The sequence below is a fragment of the Diabrotica undecimpunctata genome, chromosome 7, assembly GCF_040954645.1.
Source record: "Diabrotica undecimpunctata isolate CICGRU chromosome 7, icDiaUnde3, whole genome shotgun sequence".
NCBI classification, from domain to species: Eukaryota; Metazoa; Arthropoda; class Insecta; order Coleoptera; family Chrysomelidae; genus Diabrotica; species Diabrotica undecimpunctata.
The window spans coordinates 9,016,457-9,040,852 of NC_092809.1; the positions used below are offsets into that span (position 1 = coordinate 9,016,457).

The window sequence follows — 24,396 nt, forward strand, 5'->3', positions numbered from 1 at the left end:
TTTATGTGCTATAACTATAAAGGAAAAATCCTAAAAACTTGATACTTGATAGATAGCTTGGTCCAAGGTCGAACCCTATTGAATTTCTTCTTCTTATTCTTTATAAGCAATTCTGCTTGTTCATTGGCGAATTAATACATCTATGGAAAATCCGTCTTTTGCCCGGTTGTCCGATACTTGTGGTGACTTACCTCTTGCTATTTTGACGATACAGGTCTCCTCCATTCTGCTTATGGGGTTATTCCATTTTAATTTTTTCTATTTATTGTCTATTCGCTTATACACTGTACGGTAAATTTACTTCTAATGTCTTCGCTTCTCTTTTGATCTCTCAGCGCATTTCCTGTAACTCTTCTCAGTACTCCCACTCTCATCTCTGCCGTTTCCAGTAGCCTTTGTGTTGTGGCTGTGTCGGGTCTTGTTTCTAAGGCATATGCCATTATTGGTTTTACACTGACTTTATAAATTCTTGACATCATCTCAGTGTTAATGTGTCTGTTTCGCCATATAGTGTTATTAATTCATCCTGTCAGTCTATTTGCTCTTTGTACTTGATTTCTCACTTCTTTTTCCAAGACTCCATAGCTGCACAATGTAGCTACACATTAGTAATAATGGTATTTTATTTCCATTACTTTTCATCAAAATATTGATTCAAACCTTCAGTTACTATACTCTTATTACAGATCAAATGTTGTCTATATATACAGCAAGCGATGCACCATATACCTATATACCTAATTCTGTTTCTCTTTCTGCTCTCTCTTACCTATAGAATTACATATGTAATGATTGTGCAGATTGACTCATATATAAATTTGTAAGGGCGAACGCGTGTATAGAAGTATAACTTCTACCGGCAGTCCCACTGGACTCCCACACCCGTTTTTTTTTATGCACGATGGAGCTCCACCACACTTTGATAGAAGGTGTCGTAATTGGTTGAATAACCATTTTCCGAATCGATGGATTGGTAGAAGTATATAAGCTCCGATTCATTGGCCTCCTCGTACATGCGATTTTAATCCTTTGGACTACACAGTTTGGTCGTATGTTAAGAAAAAAGTGCTACAGAAGTAAATTTACCTCAAGAATTGAAAGACAGAATTCAACGTCACTTTAATGACATCATAGCTGATCCCCAACCGTTTAGAAGATTAATGGGTTCTTTAGAAAAATGGATAGATTAGTGTAAATTTGTATTATGCTCTTCAGCTTCCAAAACATATTCGTATACATTTTCATTACAATGTTGCCAGTAGTTTCGGCAAAATCGTAAAACATGTGTAACATTTTTTTTTTCTTCAACGCCTTTTATCTTGAAAACGGATGGCGTTTATTGATTTCAATTTTAGGAAACAAATTTTATATTTATTTGTTCATTGGTTCTAGACTTTTAACGTATATACGTTCCAATTAGGAGTAGCTCACACGAGGTGTACCTAATTGCATATGTATTCCCGCCATAAGTCGTGCGAACACCAATATAAACTACGCAGTAAAAACCTAGAGACACAAAATAGTTCATATTGACGATTATCCTGTAGGTAGAAAACTAAAGAGTATTGCTTCATGTTACTTATAATATGACAACATGATATTTCTATAGAATTTTTCATACAAAAATCACTTCACGTCATTCATCCTCCCGGTCAGACGGGAGGGTTTGGACACATTACCTCAAGTATGTATATGTGAATATTTCATTCACATTGTTATATTTGTACACAAACTATGCAAATATATAGTGAGGAGACATACCTACATTAATCAGTATTTCAAAATTTTAGATATTTGTTATCCATGTCCACCCATAATTGTTTATTAAAAAATTGTCCAAACACTCCCGGCGCTCCCCGAATAATAAATTAAAGTTATTTCTTAGAAATGTAGATTTTTTATTAATTTTTATAAACATTTTTAATCCCAATATATACATTATTGTATATTATTGTTGGCAGGAAAGCATGTTTATAAACAACTCACAACAACGATTTACCATAACATTTCTTAATATAAGTATTGTATCAAAAGCTATTATAACAAATAATGAAATGCACTAATACTGAAAATTGACACGTTAAATATTGAGCTATGAATACGAAGACGTGATTGTTTATACAATAGTGTTGTACATTAGAGATTCACATTCGTTAGGGTGTCAGTTTAATATACTTATATAGATAATAATTATTATAAATGCATACTGTCATAGCAATTAATATATTCATATTCTAAACGTTTGTAAGAGCCTTTGTAAAAATTCCCGATCAATTTTTTTTCTAGAAATTGCTTTTTTAACAATTGACCTTTGACCAGCATTGCCAATTAATTGCGTTTTCTATAGGCATTGAAGTACGCGCGCACTTAACTACCGCGGCGATCTGCAATTGAATGTTTTTGTCTTGTGTATTTATGTGTATTCAAATGAAAATGCGTGCAATTGTGTCGCGTTGCGTTCAGGGCCGCCCAGAGCCAGGCCGGGCCCCGGGGATAAGACCCGGCCGCCCCCCCCCCCAACCCAGTTGAACGAAAATTCCCAAAAATCTGATAACTCATAAACTGGGATATGTAATAGTGAACACTCATGCTATTGACACAGGAAGGAAGAAAATTAAAACAGTTTTAACAATTAAACTTTGTTTTTAATTATTTACAATAGAACTGTTAGTTACAACATAACTTTTCTTGCTTTCATATCCGCAAAGTTTTGGATCACGTGGTCGAAATCAAGAGTTTTTGCAAGTTTCGACTCTATGCTTAACATGTCATCGAATGCCATAGTCTGTGGACTAGTGCGCATTTCGATGCGCATCGCCCCGCCTCGAATTTTTCCATTGGCTCTTGACCTGGAAATCCCTATTTATCGCTCGAACAGCGCATATAAATATTGGCGATTTTCAGGTCAGCCAGGTCAGTCCCTCACGGGCTCTCCGAGAGCTTAGTGCTCTCGGGGCTCTGCTTCCTGCTTTTATTTTCCATACTCTGTGGCTGAGAATTGTTTCAACTTAACTTAGTGTTTTTATTTCGACGAAGAAATTGTCATGTAAGAAATATCTTGCCTTTTTCAAGGCAAGACACCGAAGATAAATATTTTCCAAGTCCATAACCCGAAAATGGACTTAAGTAGAGGAGCTCTCGACGTTTACTCCGAAGCCCTCTACAGAGAATCCGGGGATAACAGAAGGTGGTTAGACCCTTAATTGTTCCCCCGAGGTGACAAACAGTCCCAAATCAGATGATCGTTGTTGACCCATAGTAGATCTTAAACAATTCTTAATTCGGCTCAAAACACTAAATGATCTCTCGGCCTGAGCAACGGATACTGGTAGGCAACAGAATATGCGAAGAGCAATTCACACATTGGGGAAAAGATTTGTCACATTAAGGGACACGAGCTTGTTCTCGTGTTTTGCTGGTTTCAGCGACGTATCTGATATGTTTGATTTACTAACAGTTTTTAAGTAAACCATTTCATCAACTAGATCCCTGAAGTTAGTTAGTTACATCTGAATTGTACTCTTCGGCGAATCTTACACAACTTTCTGAGATCGTATTCTCGTCCATTTCGTCATACTTCCATAAAAATGAAAATTTCATTTCGATTTCTCTCAGTGCTGTGAACCTCGTTTTCAGGTTGGCTACCAAAACATCAATTATTGTGTAAAAAACTTCTGTTTTGAAGCGTTCTTCCGGGGATAAATTTAACATTACATCTTCTGTAGCTGTTTCATCGTGAAAAGTCTTCCTCTTTCTCGCATGGGAAGTGGAGAGTTCCGGTTTAGCTAACGGCCGGGCCCGGGCCCCGGGGATTTCCCCCCCCCCTGCCCCCCCCCTCTGGTCGGGCCTGGTTGCGTTGTATGGTGACTACCACCACCACGGAACGAATCGAAAAATGTAAAATACTTACCTAAGGCACAGAATAAATAACAATCAGAATGTCCACTCTCAAATGCTACCTTTGAAGTGTATCAGCACGCGAGCGCCATATTTTAAACGGAAACACAGACTTGGATTTGTGACAAGCTACGACAGAACCATTATTTAAATTTTTAGAGATTAATAATTTAGTAAATTTGAAATAATTGAATCTGTTCTTCAACTAAAAGTACGACATAAAATATTGCATATTGTGTCTATGGTTGCCGTAAATCAATTAAACCGGGTTAATTTTTCTATGCACACCAGATATAATGTCATTGAACAGCACTGGTTCCGTTTAAAACATGACTGATTCCGTCTGCGCGAACGAGATGCGCGTACTTATCTTGACCAGCATACTGGGTATTCTGATTGTTTTATTATTCTGTGCCTAAGAGTTACTATCTAGCGTTCTTCTTGGGAAAAAGAGTTTCCAAAGGTTGTATTTTGTTTTGTGAGATCAGTTTTACAACAGATAAGAGTTCTTACAACAGATAATTTGATTTGATGATCGATTAAATCAAGAAATAAAGAAGCAAAATCACTTTTTCGTATTTCGCTTTTTACAAAATGCACTCATTTATAAAAATGATTTTTTATAAATGAGAGAAGAATGGATAGCAACCATTCGTCAAATACCATAACGTCACCACATCCTTACGAAGGATAAAGGATAGAGGAGGATGCTCTATTCATTCCCAGTGAAATTTCCGCGTTTAGAGTACCAAAAATAAGGTTATTATAAATGAAATCAAAAAGAAGAAAAAAATTTTTGCGTGTAATTTGCCTTCCATGAAATATGTAAATCCATTAACTAAGATGACGCAATTTTGCCGATAAATTCTCATTACGACACTTTTCCCAATTCCGAGCTGTAGCGGTGCGTTTCGTTACGGTTAGGTCAAGTGCGCGCATGCCTATATTATAATTTCTGGAAGTAAATATAATATTTTTATGGACCACGTAGATTTGAAAAAATTTACGAAATAAATATTTTTAAACTGGCACCAATGCAATAATACTTACAGTAGTCTACTAGTCTAATAGTTGTAAAGGCACAGTAACTAAGTCTTGAATACGTTGCTTTTAGCTATATTAATTTTAAATGACTTTTAGGTGTTACAAAAGGCAAACAGATGGTAAACATATGATAAATATGCCGAAATTGTTTTCAAACCTGGATATCCCGTGTTATTTTTTTCTTATAACGTGTGACTGAATATGTTATCTCAGTATATGAATCAAATTTAACATTTCAGACAGGAACATTTTATAACAAGACAGTTCTCCTTCATTTGCTTTTCATACAAGCTAAAATTAGAACTTATGGAGTTACATAAGTCTTAAAGAAAAAACAACAACTCTTTCAAATAATTGTATTTTAAAAACCAAAAATCTATTTTATTTCAAATTTACACACAGCATTTGAATAAGTTGTAATAAATTTTTTAGCTAAAAATATTTGGACTTGTTTTGTAGAGTTTTATTTTTGTATTTCTCAATATAATTGTGGATTTAAGAAGGAAATTTCAAATTCAATAAATTTGGAAATCTAACCTCACATTTCCCAATTGTAACACCCATTTTTTTTAATATAGTAATAACTTACAACCATATACAAATTAACGATCTTTTTATTTTGTTTGGCCACGGGTTTCACATGCTTTTAGATATTCGTAAACGGAAGTATGCCTGTGCTTCTTGGCAATATCTGCAGGTGTGTGATGTTCTTGATTTTTCATGCACGGATTTGCTCCAGCAGCCATCAATTGTTTGCAGACTGGAAGACTTCCGGAAAAGGCCGCTGCGTGTAAGGCTGTTTCTCCATTCTGTGAAAAAAATTAAATATCATTTTATTGTCAATAATGTGGTTTATCGACCATATTTTCCCATTGGTTATTTAGATCACGTAGTCGATAAACTCTGTCCATTGGAAAAAGATGCATGAACTGCTTTACGTCAGTTTTCTCTGTCGCTTTGGGGAACGCGACTATATTGCAACAGTAAGTATATTTGTATTATATGTCTATGTTAAAGAATGTAACTTGAGAATTATTCTAAATTATTATATATTATTACTTCAAATACATATACACACAATGTGAGTGAGATAAAAATCTCACTGAAATGAGGATATCGGTCAAGGAGAAATAAAAAATGAAAAAACTATTTCAATCTTTTAATAGAAAACGTTTCGTGCAGTATTTCTGCACTTCTTCAGTTCTAATGATTGCAAAGTCATATATAGATGTCAAACAATGTCAAATGCATATGTTGAGGTGTTCCAAAATACATTTAATACAAACAATATAAGTTACAGTTAGAAAAAACACATTAGTTTTTTAAAATTTATACAAACATTAAAAAGTCACAAAAATGTCACAATATGTTAACAAGAACAGTAATATAATACAATAATTCTATTCTATCGTTGATGTAAAATTATCGAAACATGAAGCCAGGAGAAAAAGTAACTTGTTTTAATTGAGCTTACTGAAACAATTTGAACAAAAAAAAATTATTTTTATTGAAAAAAGCATGGAAAGTTAACTTTATTGTTAGAGACACAAAGATAATTAAAAAAAAGTGCCTATTTTTGACAGATAGGGATCTACTACTGCGAAGGGTAAAACAAAAAATAATATGGCTTGGGAAACAGTCTTTTTTGCCAAAAATTCGACTAGATAACAATTATATGTTTACAGGACAGAATAGAAAAGTCAATTTTTTTATAAATCTAATTAAAAAGAAGGTTGGATATAAAAAGTACCGATGACCATTGTTGGGGAACCATGTGGTTCCTTTTGGAAAAGATTTTACATCAAATATGATGTATGAAAATTGCTAAAGTTCTCGTTGAAATGAATATATATATATATATATATATATATATATATATATATATATATATATATATATATATATATATATATATATATATATATATATATATATATATATATATATATATATATATATATATATATATATATATATATTACATTTTCACTCCGTAAAAAGCAATTGAACATTGTGAATGTATATAAAATTCCAATTATTACACAGATACGCGGGAGTTTTACAATTTGAATAAATTATGCCTTTTTGTAATATTTTTTTATTCTTATCGGTGCCTTTAATGCACGAATCAGGAAGAAAATAGTTCCAGGAGTAAAACAAATATTTAAAACTATGTCAACGCAAATGAAGAACTCATGGCTTAATCTCTGTGCTTTTAAAGAACTGAGAATCAATAAAACATTTTTCGACCATAAGCTCCAGTATAAATATACATTTGAAAACTCAAGAGGGCGTAAATCTAAGATTGATTTTATAGTTACTCATAAGCAGGAACAGAAGCTCTAGGGAAACGCAAAGTCATACTCAACAAAAGAAACAACAACAATACACCATGGTTCAGAAAAGAAATAAAAGAGAAATGTAAAGAGAAAGGAGAGGTCTACACGAAGTACAAAACACCAAATACTCCAGAATCCCGAGACACCAATAGAAGAATACGAAATGAAACAAAGCAGTTGGTAAGAAAAACAAAAAATGAACACGAAGAACAGTTTACAAAAAGGATGGAAAGCGACTTCTACATTACACAAAAACAAATATGGAGATTCATAAGAAAGCAACGGAAAGACATAGCAGAATTGAAGGAATACAATAAGATACAAGCAAACGAATGGGAAAGATACTTGACAGAACTGTTTAAAGGAAAGGAAAATAATAATCAACACAATAATGTACCTGAATTAAGACACGAAATAGAAATCAGTTTTCAGGAAGTAGAGATAGCCATAAATTTACTCAAAAATGTTCAAGAAAGGAGATAAAGAAGACCCCAACAATTATAGAGGTATAAATCTACTTAACACCGCACTTAAGCTTATTACAAAAAAGATCCTGCATAGATGCCGTATTTGTATTAAGACAAATCCCAGAAAAGGCCATAGACTACAATAAACCAGCATATCTATGTTTTATAGACCTGGCAAAGGCTTTCGATCGCATCCAAGTCGAAGACGTCTTACACCTACTGTATAAAAGAAACATACCAATCAATATTATACAAACCATCAAAAACATCTACTTCCATAATCGAATACAGGCAAAGATAAATGGAAAACTAACACAGTCTTCTTCTTCTTCTGGTTCCTATCCATTTCGGATGTTGGAAATCATATTGGCAATCATGACCTTGCTCGCTGCGGCTCGAAACAGCTCCGTTGAGGTTTTCTTAAACCATGTTCTTAAATTCCGCAGCCATGATATTCTCCTTCTACCGGGTCCTCGCTTACCTTTGACTTTACCTTGCAATATAGACTGCAGCAGGGAGTAACGGTGCTGATTTCTCATAACGTGTCCCAGATATTGCAATTTTATGCGTTTGATCGTAAACACAATCTCTGGTTCCTTCTTCATTTTTTCTAGAACTTCCTTGTTCGTGATCCTTGCTGTCCATAATATTCTCAGCATTCTTCTATAAATCCACATCTCAAATGCTTCAAGTTTTTTAATAGTGGTGTCTGTAAGCGTCCATGCCTCCGCCCCGTACAACAACACAGAGAAAACATAGCATCTCAAATGTCTCATTTTTGTATCTAGGGATATGTTGTGACTTTTGAAGATGGCGCTCATTTTGTTAAAGACCGCTCTTGCCTTTCCTATGCGGCACTTTATTTCCTGTACATTGCTCCACTGTTCGTTTATAATAGTTCCCAGGTAGCAATACTGTTTTACTCCCTCTATCTGCGTCCCGTTAATGTATAGATGAGCCCCATTTATATTCTCCTTGCTGATAATCATTTGTTTCGTTTTGTGGGTATTAATGTTTAGTCCGTACTGTTGACTGTACTCGTTTATTCTGCCCATTAGCCTCTGAAGTCCCTCTAAACTATCTGCTATCACCATGGTGTCGTCGGCATATCTAACATTGTTTACTCTTTCACCATTTAGAAGGATGCCTTCGTCTATTCCGTAAAGAGCCTCGTTAAAAATTTTCTCTGAGTACATATTAAATATCAACGGCGATAGGATACATCCCTGTCTAACTCCACGTAGTATTTTTATGTGATCTGTTTCTTCTCCGTTAATTTTCATGTATGCGGTCTGATTCCAGTATAGTTCTGAAATTATTCTGAGGTCTTTGTCATCCAGGTCTGCTTCTTTTAAAATGTTTATCATCTTTTGATGTTGAACTCTGTCAAATGAATTTTCATAGTCGATCAAGCACGCGTATACGTCGCAGTTAACGTCCCTGCATCTTTGAATCAGTACCTGTACTCCGAAAAGTGCCTCACTGGTACCCACTGCGTTAATGAAGCCGAACTGTCTGTCCTCTATTTGTTCCTCGCACTTCTTATAAATTCTTCCATGGATGACTCTAAGAAACAGTTTCAACATGTGGCTCATTAGGCTGATTGTTCGATATTCTTCGCACTTTTTAGCCCCCTGTTTTTTAGGTATCACTTTTAGGTATCATTTTTAGGTAACACAGTCTATATCAGTCAAACAGACGGAGTCAGACAGGGCGACTCGTTAAGCCCACTTCTCTTTAATATAATAATGGACGAAATAATACAAGCAGTACGTAAAGGTTATGGTTACAGAATGAAGAACAAAAAAATCCAAATATTATGTTATGCAGACGACACCGCATTAATCGTCGAGACAGAAGATGAGCTCCAAAAATTAACACACATCTTTATTACAATAGCCAAGAAATACAATATGATAATATCAGCAGACAAAACCAAATATATGACAACATATATATAAGAAGAAGTAATACAAAGCTTAAAAGCAAGTAAAGCAGCGAGATCTCTTAATGACACAATCTGGAAGACAAAACACAAAAACAAGAATCATCTAAAACGAGACGACTACTAGAAACAACAGAGATGAAAATACTCCGACGTATATTAGGGAAAAGTCGGTTGGATAAGGAGAGAAGCGAAAACATAAGAAGAGCATGCGATAGAGAAGACATAAATGGATGAGTGACAAAACGGAAACAGGAGTGGAACGAACACATTAGTAGAATGGCAGAGGATAGGATAGTACGAATAGCACGGGATAAGTCACCAAATGGACGAAGATGTATTGGCAGACCAAGAAAAAGATGGTGCGATAATTTAAACAATTTAGGAGGCCAATATTGAAGAAGAGCCTACATGTAAGAAGGAAGAAGAAGATGAAGTAATATTTATATATTTTTTTTTCATGGTTTAACAGAATAAATATTGATATTTGTATTTATTTAAACAGATTTCATATTATTTTGTAATAATTTTTGTTGTAATTTCCGATTTTTTCATAAAGTTTTACCATTTTTTAAAGATTTTTTGTATTTTTTTTAATTTTCGAAACAAAATTCATTTGTCTTGAAGCCGTTCTTTGGCTACATCCAAAAAAATGCAAAAAATAGCCTTTATCGGCTTGGGAAAATGTACCAAATAAATAAAACTTAATAAAATTACGACCCAATTCGATTAAGACACCTAAATTAGAAATACTACTCACATAAGCATTGACAGTACCTGGCACCAAAAGGAAACGTTCAAAATTTTAGTGTAACTATGAACTTAAACCTTCAAATGTAGTGTGTTGTTTTTAGATTAATGTAACCAGTTCATTGTCTTTGCACCTATTAGTCATCAGTCATACTTTGAAAAGAAAGTGTTCAGACGTTGACCCTACGCGAAATCAATAAATCCGCTATTAAATTTCAGTGCGACTACCTTTATATGGCTACCTTCGGTGTTTTGCACTTTAAAGTGGGTTCTGAGCACAGATTGTCCTGATTATCCGTAATATTTAAAGCAGGAAGGTAATAGTCAAGATACTAAAATGTAAAACTACATACAATTGAAGTATCTTTTTAAATCGATAATTTATTGAATCAATGTAATGAAAAACTGCCAAATATTGTGATCTTTGCTTATAGAGTTGGTCGTTTTAAAAATGAAATAGAACGTGATTCCCTACTTATTTATGTTTTTGAAGATCCAAACATGTAATCAATAAATGTAAACATATTGGAATAGTACCTAATTTGTAGAAGGCAAATACACAAACATAATATGAATAACATAAACTATTTGTAGTTATCTGTATAACTAATTCTTATTTTACATTAATTTTATCAAGAATGCAATGTACAAATTATATAAAGGGTGTTTTTTTAGAGGTATAGAAATGTAAATTGGTAAAGTTTGTTTAGCAGTAATGGTTGACTTCAATTAGTGCGGTCGTAAATATTAAATTTATCTGACCCATTGTTAAAACCGGTCCGGAGCGATAAGCAAACGGGGTAGACAGAATTGGTCTTTTGACAATTAACACTGACTATAGTGTATTTTTATGTATGAGAGAGTAATAAAATAATAAATTATGTATGCAAATCCCTAAACTGTTGATACGGGTGACTCAATAAAAAACAGATATTCGTCAACAAGTTTACAGAAGTATATAGGAAAACAATTTTAAATTGAGTATGACCACCAGGTATAAAGGTTGGAGCAGAATAGAATACAATAGTTGTGAGGGTTACTAATCCCTAAATAAGGTTGCCAGTGTCGGAGTGATGGAGGTTAACAGGTACTAATGAATTTGCAAGAAATGTAAGATGTTTATTTTATTGGTTATATATAACCAATAAAAGTTTAATAAGTACCTACCTATTTGCAAAATAAAGTTTAATTCTTTAGATAAAATAAAACGTTTTATTTTATCTGAAATGAGTGCATTCCACGAAGTAAGGGTTTCAACAATCAAACATTTAATTCTTTAATTCCAGGAATCTACGACAGTAATTGACTAGATAATTACCTTCTAAACTTATTCCACAGAAAATGTGATAGTGGGTTTTTCCATTTTGTAGGAAGGTCCAAGTGGCGTATTCAAAATTCTTAACAGTTCACTAAAAGTAGGTACTTCAGTTGCAAGGTGCAGTTTATTGTGTATACTAGTGTTATGGAAAATTTGGAAGTGCCGTGTAAACGCCGAAAAATTGGTCCTCTAACAGTTAATGAAAAAACATTAATATTTAATTGTTTTAAATCATTTACAGACAAACGTTTATGTGAAAGTGTTGATGAGACCGTTGAGTTAGTTAGCAGTACACTTGGTGTTGGGAAATCTACGATTTACAGAGTTATTAAAGAAGAGAAATGTGGTAGTTTTCAAATGCCACGTAATGCTCCCGGGAAACCAAAATTTCAAATAAGATATCATTTTAAAGAAGGACTTCAACGGAAAGTGCATGAATTCTTCTTTAGACAAGAATTTCCAACATTGGATAAAGTTCTCGTCTCAGTTCGAGATGATAAGGATTACCCAGAAATGAGTCGAAGTACGTTATGGAAACTTTTAAAAGAAATAGGCTTCCGCTGGAAAAAGAATCCCAGAAAGTCTATTTTATTAGAAAGAAGCGATATTGTCATATGGAGAAGACATTTTCTAAGAACCATAAAGGAAATGAGACACCAAAAAAGAAAAATATTTTATCTTGATGAAACATGGATCAACGAGGGTCATACACCAAACAAATTTTGGCAGGATGAAACTGTTATAAGTCAAAGGCACGCTTTTGTAAATAACTTATCTACTGGTTTAAACCCACCATCAGGAAAGGGACGCAGGCTGATAATAGTACACATTGGCAGTTCAGACGGTTTTGTTGAAGGTGGTTTATTAACTTTTGAATCAACTCGTACCGGTGACTACCATGAAGACATGAACGCTGATGTCTTTCAAGAATGGTTCGAACAAATGATAGATCTTCTTCCTAAGAACTGTGTAATAGTAATGGATAATGCAAGTTATCACTCCAGACTTATAGAAGGACTGCCCACAACCAAGTGGTTAAAAAAAGACTTGCAGAATTGGCTGAGTTCAAAAAATATTACGTACCATCCCGGATCTATAAGAAAGGAACTTTATTCGTTGTGTGCCCTTCATAAAGAAAAATTTAAAAAATACGAAATTGATGAAATTGCCAAAAATCGTGGAATGACAGTACTTAGATCCCCACCATATCATTGTAAATTAAACCCGATTGAACTGGTATGGGCACAGATAAAGAGTGAAGTTTCAAGAAAAAATACCACTTTTAAAATTCATGATGTTAAACAGTTGTTTTTGGAGGCCGTAAATAATGTAAAACCTGAAAACTGGGAAAAGGCAGTAAATCACACTATTAAAGAAGAGGAAAAAATGTGGAAGCTGGACAATATTACTGATAAAATGATCGAGCCAGTTATTATAAATCTTGGTTCTGAAAGTTCATCTTCTGAATGTGATTTGGATTTGTAACAAGTAGCTGTAAGTTTTATATTAGTATTTTTATTCATCTATTGGATTCACCATGGAGTGGTCGGAGCTACCAGTTAAAATTATGCTAATTACTCTCTCGTTCATAAAAATAAACTATAGACAGTACTCCTATAAGGAGCAAAGGATCCACAAAATTATGACAACAAAAACAAAAAAACGAATGTAAAATATATTGTTTTGCCTTATATACCCGAAATTAATGTTTTCAAATGAGTTTTAAAATAAATTAAATCTATTTTAATTGCTAAGATTATAGAAAAACAATCATTAATAATAATTTGTGGTTCTGAAAAGAACCGTTTTTTTTAATCGTAACATTTGTAGACTTGATGACAGTATCACTCCACACATAGTTCTGTTTCGCTATCGCTATCCTCATCTAAATTAATTATGATCTGTTCAATTATATTATGATCTACATGAACATATAAATTTTCTTTACTTATTACGTGTCGGACTGAATTTCTCCAACTACTTGGAAGAATATCATTGACACATTTTCTTATTAACTCTACAACAGTACTACTTAACGTTGGAGAAATATTTTGTGACCTCATGTCAATGTATGTCCCATTTCCTCTGCCAATGTATCGCAAACATATACTTTTTTTTTATAGAAAATGCCTTTAAAACTTCTAAAAGTTCTTGTTTGATGTAACGTTCTTCAAAATACATATCATTCATCTCCATGTAATTTTAAATTTCCAATTTAGTATTATTCGAGTTTGGAGCCTTACTTAGTTGGCGACTATGATAGCTTGCATTGTCCATTACGATCACGCTATTCTGAGGAATGTTGGGCATAAGATTATTTTTGAACCATTCTTCAAAAAGTTCTGCCGTTGTATTTTCATGGTAGTCGACGTAGGAGTCTTCAATATTCTTTGCAGAAAGCCACAGGGCATTTGGAACCCAATCATTTTCTGATACAGCATGTAAAATCGTTATTACCATGTAATCGTTGTTACATTTACCGGAGGAATCGGCAAATCCTTTAGGTCGTGTTGAATGTGTCTCAAACACTGTCTCGTCGAGGTAAATTATCGGACGATTTTCAGAACGGAATTTTCTTATCGAAGTTATATACTCATAACGCCATTTTTGTAATCTTATGGGATTCCATAATTACTTGTCTTTTGTGCAGAAAAACTGACTGGTTGGTGTGCTTTATGGTCTGGTGGAATTATCAATGGTGGAACAGTCAATGGTGACTATAGAGCCATGATTACTGCCTTTTTCATTCCCCAATTGAACAATCACGGTGTGCAGGAGCTGTCGTTTCAATAAGACGGCGCAATATGTCACACAGCTCTTGCCACAATTGATTTATTAAAGAAAACATTTGGTAACCGCATAGTTTAAGGTTTCGGACCGTGAATTGGTATCCAAGATCGTGCGATTTAACATTGCTAGACTATTTTATGTGGGGATATGTGAAGGCGCTAGTCTACGCCAATAAGCATGAAACGATTGACCACTTGGAGGACAACATTCGCTGCGTTATTACACATATACGGCGACAAATAATGTAAAAAGTGATCAAAAATTGGACCTTTAGATTAGACTACGTCAGAGCCAACCATGACGGTCATATACCAGAAATCATATTTAGATTATAATGCCAAGATCTTTAGAATAAAGTAAATTTAATGTTAATTTATAAAAATCATCATTGTTTCATTTCATTTCAAAGTTTTATACCTCTAAAAATTTCGAAATTTTTTGCCCACTGAGCTAAATTTTTAAGTTTGCGAACAGAAAATAATTTGAGGGGGCTAAATCTGGCTAATAGGGTACACGAGGTAGCAATTCAAACTTTAATTCATGAGTTTTGGCCATTGCAACAACTAATCTGTGAACTGGTGAAAAACACTTTCTTCTTAGCGAAATGCAGCTTTTTGCTTGATTTCTCCGCTCAAACGTTGCAATAAATTCGCATAATACTCGTCGTTGATAGTGTTTTCTTTTTCAATGTAGACAATGAAAATTATCCCACGAGCATCCTAAAAAAAACGATTACATGACCTTATCTGCAGATGAAACGGTCTTCGCCTTCTTTGGAACAGGTTCTCCTTTTTGTGTCTATTGTTTTGATTGTTCTTTTGTCTCGGGTGTGAAGTGTTGGACCCATGTTTTAATCATGGTTACGTAATAGCGCAAAAATTTTACTTTGTTGCTGTGAAAATTTGCTAAACACTCAATTGAAACATCTTCACGACTCTGTTTTTGCTCGAATGTGAGCAAACGCGGAACCCATATTTAGTACCGCACTTTTTGAAATGCCAGCTAGCCAGTCGACGATCATTGACTACCACTTCATGGATTTTCTTCACCATTTCTGGAGTCGTCACCTCATTTGCTCGATCACTATAATTCTCCTTTTGGCAGCACATACAGCCTCATTTAAATTCTGCTACCCAATATTTTACTATTGTAAATGAAGGGCCAGACTCGCCCAGAGTAGAATCTTCTATATTGGTTGGGCCGAGGGCTTTCAAATAAAAGTATTGTACCACATAACGATGACAAATTTTCGGAATACGACTAATCTAAAGAAGAAGGCAAAAATAATTTAGATCACAAGACTGACGAGTAAGACCCCTCATACCTATACACGTATAGGGCCAATCACAAGAAGCACAATGCACAAGAATCTGCAATAAAAAATGTGGTTTTCCATTAAGATTTCAAGGTTGCCCCCCCTTCTGCCAGGTGATACTTGTGCGGGATCCTATATGGTGTTATTCGATAGATTTTTGGAAAATATTGAAAACATGTTTTTTGGTTAATCATTGGAAAGTGTATTTCTCGAGATATTAGGCCGTTTCCATAATTTTCCTAAGGCATCACTTTTTGTTTTATGAGAAATCTAAATCTGGTTCCCATTTAAGATTTCAAAGTTGCCCCCCATCCAGCTTTAGAAGCAGTGGCTGTGGGGCCATGTTTAGTGTCGTTCGATAGATTATTAAAAAATACTGAGCAAGTGTTTTTCAGTTTTTCGATACGATGTCCATTTCGCGAAATAATCGACTCTCCCGCTTCTTTTGGCACACCCTATATACAGGGTGAGTCATGAGGAACTTTACATACTTCTACCATATGTAGAGTCCCTCAGGGAGCATATCATGTGGCCACTAAAAAATGTCAACTCCTCTTCTTTATTAATTAACAGGGTGATTTGTGTAATTGACCATTTATTTCATTTTACTGTAGTGTTTATACGGCTCATTTGATTTTTTTTAATTTTTGCATGATACGGTACACTACTATCAAGCATTCGACTGGTATTAGCTAAACTAAAAAATTCCAGGACTGGCTTTGGAAAAATTAATTTAGGGATTCGTATTAAATATTACACCCTGTATAAATTTTTTTTTATATGCAATAAGTGATTTTCAAACTACATAAATAGCCAATGAAAACGACATATGCGACAATGTTGTCGCACTTTTATTAAATTTTTAGTGAACGATCAAATCTTACCAAAAATAGAACAACCATAATGAAGTATCAAATTATAAGGTATTAATTTAAACAAATTTTATAAATTTCAAACATTTTAATTAAAATGAGTTCCTACAACATAATCTAATACGTAGAAAATTAACATCTTTACTGTCACTTTGTATTATCTCTACGATAGAATCAATTGTTTTTCAATTTTAAATTTTTACTCATAGATCGTATTGGCGCATTATTTTCGATAAATAATAAATTAAATTGATTAAAAAGTCAAACCTCTTGTATGTGTTAGTTTTTGTTGATTGTAAATGATTAAAATTTTATGTCAAATAATAATACATTGCATCAACTGTACTAAATAAAAATAAATCTAAAAAAGTTTAAAATGAAGGTTGGCGTTGACCGTTTGACGTTTCTTGATATTTTATACCCATTGTCATTATTGTCATTATCAATTGTTATTTATGTGTACAAGAATACAAATTTCTTCTGTCATATCTACGTTAAGTACATTGTGTTAGTTTTGGTAGAGCTTTTGTTACTTTCGTTCAAAATGCCACATCAGTTTTCGACCACAGAATATGCAGACATAATATTTGTGTATGGATTCTGTAATGGGAATGGTAGGGCTGCTAGTAGAGAATATCGCAGGAGATTTCCTAATCGTCGAACTCCCAGTCATTCAACATTTGGGTCAGTTTTTAATTATTTGCGAGAAAATGGCACTTTTCCTAGTGAAACAACAGAGCGACATGCAGATGAAGCGCAGGAAGATGACATTATGGACGCCGTTACTATGAACCCTACAATAAGCACTAGACAAGTAAGTCGAGAACTCAATGTTACTCAATCAAAAGTAAGTAGAGTCTTACAAAAAAATAATCTATACCCATATCACATTCAAATGGTTCAGCGACTACATGCTGGAGATGAGATCGATAGGTTGGAATTTTGTAGATGGATTAACAATAATCGACCAACGCTATACAGGACACTATTTACAGATGAAACCCAATTTACCAGAGACGGGATAAATAATTCACGAAATTCACATGTGTAGGCAGAAGAAAATCCCCATGCTATTCGAGAACGTCGTTCTCAGTTAAGGTTTTCGATTAACGTGTGGATTGGTGTCATAAATAACCAATTAGTAGGTCCTCACTTTTTTGATGGTCCTTTAACAGGGCAGGTCTATTTGAACTTTCTACAAAATATTTTGCCGAATTTGCTTGCCAACGCGAACGTTGCTATCCGAGGGATGTATTTTCAGCATGATAGGGCATCTCCACACTTTTTACTGGCAGTGAGACAACATCTCAATAATGTTTATGGCAACAGGTGGATAGGACGTGCAGGTCCTATTTCGTGGACTTCAAGATCCCCTGATTTCAATCCCGTTGATTACCATATTTGGGGACGATTGAAGCAACTAGTTTACGCAGTGAATATTAATAACCGACAACAATTAATTGATAGAATTATACATTGTTAGAAATTAATACTATTAGAAACGATCCCCAGAGTATCCGTAATTCGATACGTCAATTAACAATTCGGCAACAAAAATGTGTACAGGCTGCAGGGTTCCAGTTCGAAAATCTATTTTGAATTATTTTTATTTTGTTACCATTATTGTATCTTTTCCAGTTCTAATTTATGGGTTTATCATAACTATGTACATATTTTTAGTTTTTTTTTTAAATTGTTCTTCGTTATTGTTAGTAGTTACTGTTTTTTGTTGTGCAGTGACTCAGTTTATCATTTCAATTAGAATGTTTGAAATTTATAACATTTGTTTAAATTAATTACCTTATAATTTGATACTTCATTATGGTTGTTCTATTTTTGGTAAGATTTGATCGTTCACTAAAAATTTAATTAAAGTGCGACAACATTGTCGCATATGTCGTTTTCATTGGCTATTTATGTAGTTTAAAAATCACTTATTGCATTTTAAAAAAAATTTATACAGGGTGTAATATTTAATACGAATCCCTAAATTAATTTTTCCAAAGCCAGTCTTGGAATTTTTTAGTTTAGCTAATACCAGTCGAATGCTTGATAGTAGTGTACTGTATCATGCAAAAATTAAAAAAATCAAATGAGCCGTATAAACACTACAGTAAAATGAAATAAATGGTCAATTACACAAATCACCCTGTTAATTAATAAAGAAGAGGAGTTGACATTTTTTAGTGGCCACATGATATGCTCCTTGAGGGACCCTACATATGGTAGAAGTATGTAAAGTTCCTCATGACTCACCCTGTATATTTAAATATACAGATTTAAAAATGGTATTATTTTAAACGTACTTACTGGAAGAATCCCCAATGAAGGCTTGTATTTTAATAGTTCTCCCACTACTGCAGAATGTCCTTTATGAGCCGCCTTGAAAAGGGGTGTTGCTCCGTCCTAAAATAAAATATAAGAAATATAAACAGCTAAACTTACAGCTTCACTTGTGTTTTGCTAGGAAAAAAAAATTTTGCACCGAAATGCACAGGTATGAAAACTTATAATATTTGTATCCACGTCGTCGTACCAATTCGTCTACGCAGAAATTCCTTCGTGAAAACGATTTCCTAATACTCCATACTAGAATAAAATGTAAAATAGAAATAAAATACACAGTAAAGGTTTGAACTCATGGTTGGCGAGTCATTGCGGTTAGGAAGGCTCTTATATCAGTTCTGTTTGTGGCTGTCCATAAATTTAACCTGGATTTTCTTGAGTGTCGCATACTTAATTGTTGAACGACATAAATGTTGGTTTCATTCACAATAATATCCAATATTTTATCAGTTACGAAATGACTAAAAACGTCTATTGGTTTCTGTACCGCATGTGGTTCAGTACCAACTAATGCATTCTTTCTTACTACAAAATCGTTACCATCTACATCTTCTTCTAAATCACACCATTCATCACTATCCCTATTCTCAGCACTCTGTTCATTATTATCTGATGGAACTTGCTCATATGGTGTAGTAATAATTTCGTCATCACTATCAGTAGAAGAATTTAAATCGGAGGATGAAGACGATTTAGGAAAATAACTTTTATATAGCAATGAATCGTCACTGTCAAAGGGATCTTCGATACTGTCGGCATACGATGAAAGTTGAGTAGCTGTCTGCTCATTCTCCATATCGAGTTCATCAGCCTCTTTGTTATCCATTTCGTATTCTATTTCTGTTCGTATAAACTTTTGTTTGTTTTCATTATTACAATTTTCATGACTTTCAATCAACCCTGTATTTTTTTTTATGATCACTGATTGTTTGCTCATTTGCAACTTCTATCACCTTTTGTTGATTTTGATCTTGACATTTTAACAAGTAGTGCTTATACTTCAATGAACTACAATAACTGAAACAAAATGTATACAGCGACAAGCACCAACAAGTTGAAACGAATGGCAATAACACATGCCTCCCGGGGTCTCTGACGCATAGTAACAATAAATTTTTGCTTACGTGAGGCACGTGTCTCCGGGGGCATGTCTTATATTACTGACATCAGAAGCGAGAATTAAAAAATTGCTATCGATAGCTATTTGTTACACTTAAAATTAAAACGACGTACAAATACCATTTTTATCGCTACCGTAAGATGAGACGGTTTGACCAATTTTACTACAACACAGTTGAAAAATTACGCGCATGCCCCTGGGGATATGTGACACAGTCAAGGTGTTAAAGACATCAATCAGAATTGTAGGAATCGTCGTGTAGAATACATCATCAATAGGTATTGTAGGAACTTAGCCTACTGGAAAGACGTTCGCGGCATAAGCGATCGTCTTTATAATTCCTCAACGTAGCAATTTAATATAAAATATATTTAACAAAAAAAACTTCATAAATAAATTCGCTAGTTATATTATTTGTGCCTCTATAAAAACTACTTACATGTCTAGCTGCGTCTACCTTAGATCCCACCCTTAAAAGTTGTGCTACTATGTGATCATGACCCATTTGTGCGGCTATCCACAATGCAGTCGCTCCGTCCGTTCTTCGACAATCCGTTTCTGCTCCTTGTGCTAATAAATATAACAGAATTTTGTAATGGCCATTTTGGGCTGCTATAAAAAGGGGACTTGCTTTGTCCTAAAACAGAAGGAGTAAGATATTAAAAATTGAGACAAGTTTGACATAATTTTCTTTTTCTATTTTCTTTTATTTTATTTTCTTTTAATAAACCGGTTCTGACTTATCGCTCAACTTAAAATCTACCTAATAATAACGGGTGTTTTTTTTAGAGGTATAGAACTTTAAAGTGGAATAAAACAAAGATTATTTTTTATATGAACAGGAAATTAACTTTATTTGAAAGATAATTTTTTGACATTATATTTTAAATATGATTTCTGGCATATGATCGTCATGGCTGGCTCTGACGTAGTCTAATCTGGAGGTCCAATTTTCGATCACTTTTTCCAATATTTTGTCGCTGTATATCGGCAATAACGCGGCGAATGTTGTCCTCAAGTTCGCCAATCGTTTCAGGCTAATTGGCATAGACTAGCGACTTCACATAACCCCACAGAAAATAGTCTAACGGTGTTAAATCGCACGACCTTGGAGGCCAATTCGCGGGTCCTAAACGCGAGATTATGCGGTTACCAAACGTTTCCCTCGATAAATCCATTGTGGCACGAGCTGTGTGACATGTTGCGCCGTCTTGCTGAAACCACAGCTCCTGCACATTATGGTTGTTCAATTCAGGAATAAAAAAGTCAGTAATCATGGCTATATAGCGGTCACCATTGACTGTAACGTTCTGGCCAGCATTGTTTTTGAAGAAGTACGGACCAATGATTCCACCAGCCCACAAAGCACACCAAACAGTCAATTTTTCTGGATATAGTGGTTTTTCAACATACACTTGAGGATTATCTTCACTCCAAATACAGCAGTTTTGTTTGTTGACGTAGCCATTTAACCAAAAGTGAGCTTCGTCGCTAAACAAAATTCACTTATGAAAGTCGGGATCAACGGCAATTTCGTTTTGGGCCCATTCACCGAATCTACGCCTTGCTAGGTGATCGTGTGGCTTCAATTCCTGCACGGGTTGAATTTTGTAAGCACGCAAACCAAGATCTTTTCGCAAAATCTTCCATAAAGTGGATGGACACATATCCAACTGCTGTGCACGATGGCGTATAGACTGATTCGGGTCTTCCTCTATACTACGCTCAACAGCAGCAACAACATCTTCTGTACGCACTGTACGACGTCTCTGTGGATGCGTATTATCATTAAGAGTGAACGTGGTGCGAAAACGTTCCACAGTTGATCGAATTAATTGCTCTAATGGGCGATTATGTATACCATAAAATGGACGTAGTACGCGATACGTATTCCGAACAGAACTATGATTTTCAAAATAAATTTGCACAATTTGAAAGCGTTGTTCAGGCGTCAGTCTATTCATATTGAAATGTCAAACTAAAGTAAATAATAATCACCTGACAGCTGTCAAAATGGCCGCCCCTTAAAAACGTGTTGCCAACTTCTATTTCTATACCTCTAAAAAAAACACCCGTTATATATTGTCTTCCTTTAAGAAAAGGTAACATTACAACGTTGTCGTTGGTGATCGCTCAGCTCTTTGCGTTCCGTTTTAGTTTGTGAAAGAAAGCGATTGTCTATTCACCAGGTGAACAGCTGAATTAAAACTAGTGGGATGCCGTTTGTGTATGGAAAATGAAGAAATTCTCCAAACCGCCTCATTGACATATCTTCTCATTTGATATGTTAAAACTTCATTGTTATTATTTGGAGCCGCAATACCAAATACTTACAGCTATGTCGTTATGTCAATCTATCAATACTGTCATTTATATTGTTAATCATAGCTTCCTTTGTTAATCATAGTATGGCACCATCTATTAGTTATATTGAGATTTAAAATGACAAAAAAACTGTTTTAAGGTCTTTTCGTACAACTTTTTGAAAATTGTCTTTTACACAAACCTTCTCCTGATAATAACGAACACAACAAAAAAAGAATTGTCTAATTGGGTGCAGTAGTTCTGAAGAGATGCTCGTACAAACATTTCGGCGATTCATTTTTATTAATATAGGTAAAAATAAAAATATTAATTGTATTTGTAAATACGTTTATATACAAACCTTCATGTGAGTGTTTACTTGGGCACCGTTTTTAATTAATTCCTTCACCACATCTATGTGACCGCATTGGCAAGCCACAAATAAAGCACTTCCTCCATCCTGAAATAAAATTATCCTTTTAATAAAAAATTACATATTATTACATTTATCTAAAAATATTATAAATATCGTAATAAGGGTTTGTATATGCTTTTATATGGAACTAAATATATTTTATTAAGTGATACCAATGCCAGATTGCCAGAGAGTCCACACCAGATCGTTTAGTTATCAGTAAAGACCATCATTTAAATAAAATGAGATTTTTTTTGTATCCCGTATAAAGTACGTGGTATGGCATGGTTATGGCACATGCAATGAAAGAGGAGAAAAATTATATAACTTCTTAGAACAACAAAATGTATATGCCATGAACACACACTTCAAGAAACCAGCCAACCGAAAATGGACGTGGATATCTCCCGATAAAAAGACGAAAAACGAGATCGATTACTTCTTATGTGGGAACAAAGATATTTTTGAAGATATAACTGCTCTCAATTGATTCACAACTGGCAGCGATCATCGCCTTCTAAGAGCAAGGATTCTTTTTAAACAGACGAAAACCAGTAGAAACAGGCCACATAATTATTGTAATCATATAGATCAAACTAAAATGTGACAGAAGGAAGATGAGTACAGAGAAATCTTAAGAAAAGAGTTTGTAGAACATTATCAACAAGAATATTCCGACATGAACACAATTAATAAAGAAATGCAACGAAAGATCTTAAAAGCAGGACTGACTGTTGCAAAGAAAACGAAAAATAAAGAAGACAGAATAAGTGATGCAACAAAACGATTGATTGAAAAGAGACGCACATTTCTAAGCGAAGAAAAGTGAAATACCGATGGTTTCAAAGAATTGAATAAACAAATAAAGAAGGGAGTAAAGGAAGATTTAAGGATCTACAATGAAAACAAGGTAGAAAAAATAATAGAAAAGAACCGATGCTAACGAAAAGATCAAACTTAGGAAAGCCTATAATATTCTCATTGAAGGATAAAGATGGAAAAGAAATAAGAGAAAAGAACGAAATCCTAAAAGTTACTCAGACATTTTACCGTGATTTATATTCCTCAAACAAGAACCCAGATAATACTGCAAAGAAAGATCTTAAAAATAAGATAACGAATGTTAACTCAGAAATACTACATGACATAGAATCCTTCGAAAATAAACAAGCTATGGCATAATTAAAGAACAATAAGGCTCCGGGCCCAGATGGAGTACTTGTAGAAATGTTGAATGAGGGGAGTGAAATTATTCTCGAAGAATTGAAAAAACTTTTCAACGAATGTCTTCACAGAGGAGAAGTTCCAGATGGTTGGAATGAAAGTTTGACAATACTTCTCTTTAAAAAAGGAGATACGGGAGATCTGAAAAACTATAGGCCTATCTCCCTGCTGTCCCAAATGTACAAACTGTTTGTATTGAGAGTAATAACTAGACTTCGGCAAATATGCAAATAAAAATGTAGAAAATATG

At 34.2% G+C, this 24,396-nt stretch overlaps 1 protein-coding gene across 1 annotated transcript in view; it reads right to left on the reverse strand.

Moving 5' to 3' along the window:
- Positions 1-1,357: 1,357 nt before the first annotated feature.
- The window catches only part of LOC140444952 (uncharacterized), an 85,461-nt gene continuing 62,422 nt past the window's right edge, over positions 1,358-24,396 (reverse strand). Inside the window, exons 5-8 of the mRNA XM_072536669.1 lie at positions 22,869-22,967; positions 20,643-20,840; positions 19,048-19,143; positions 1,358-5,750 (exon numbers count right to left, since the gene is read on the reverse strand). Of these exons, the coding sequence (XP_072392770.1) occupies positions 5,556-5,750; positions 19,048-19,143; positions 20,643-20,840; positions 22,869-22,967 (588 nt within the window). The 3' untranslated portion in view covers positions 1,358-5,555. The remainder of the gene's footprint in view (positions 5,751-19,047; positions 19,144-20,642; positions 20,841-22,868; positions 22,968-24,396) is intronic.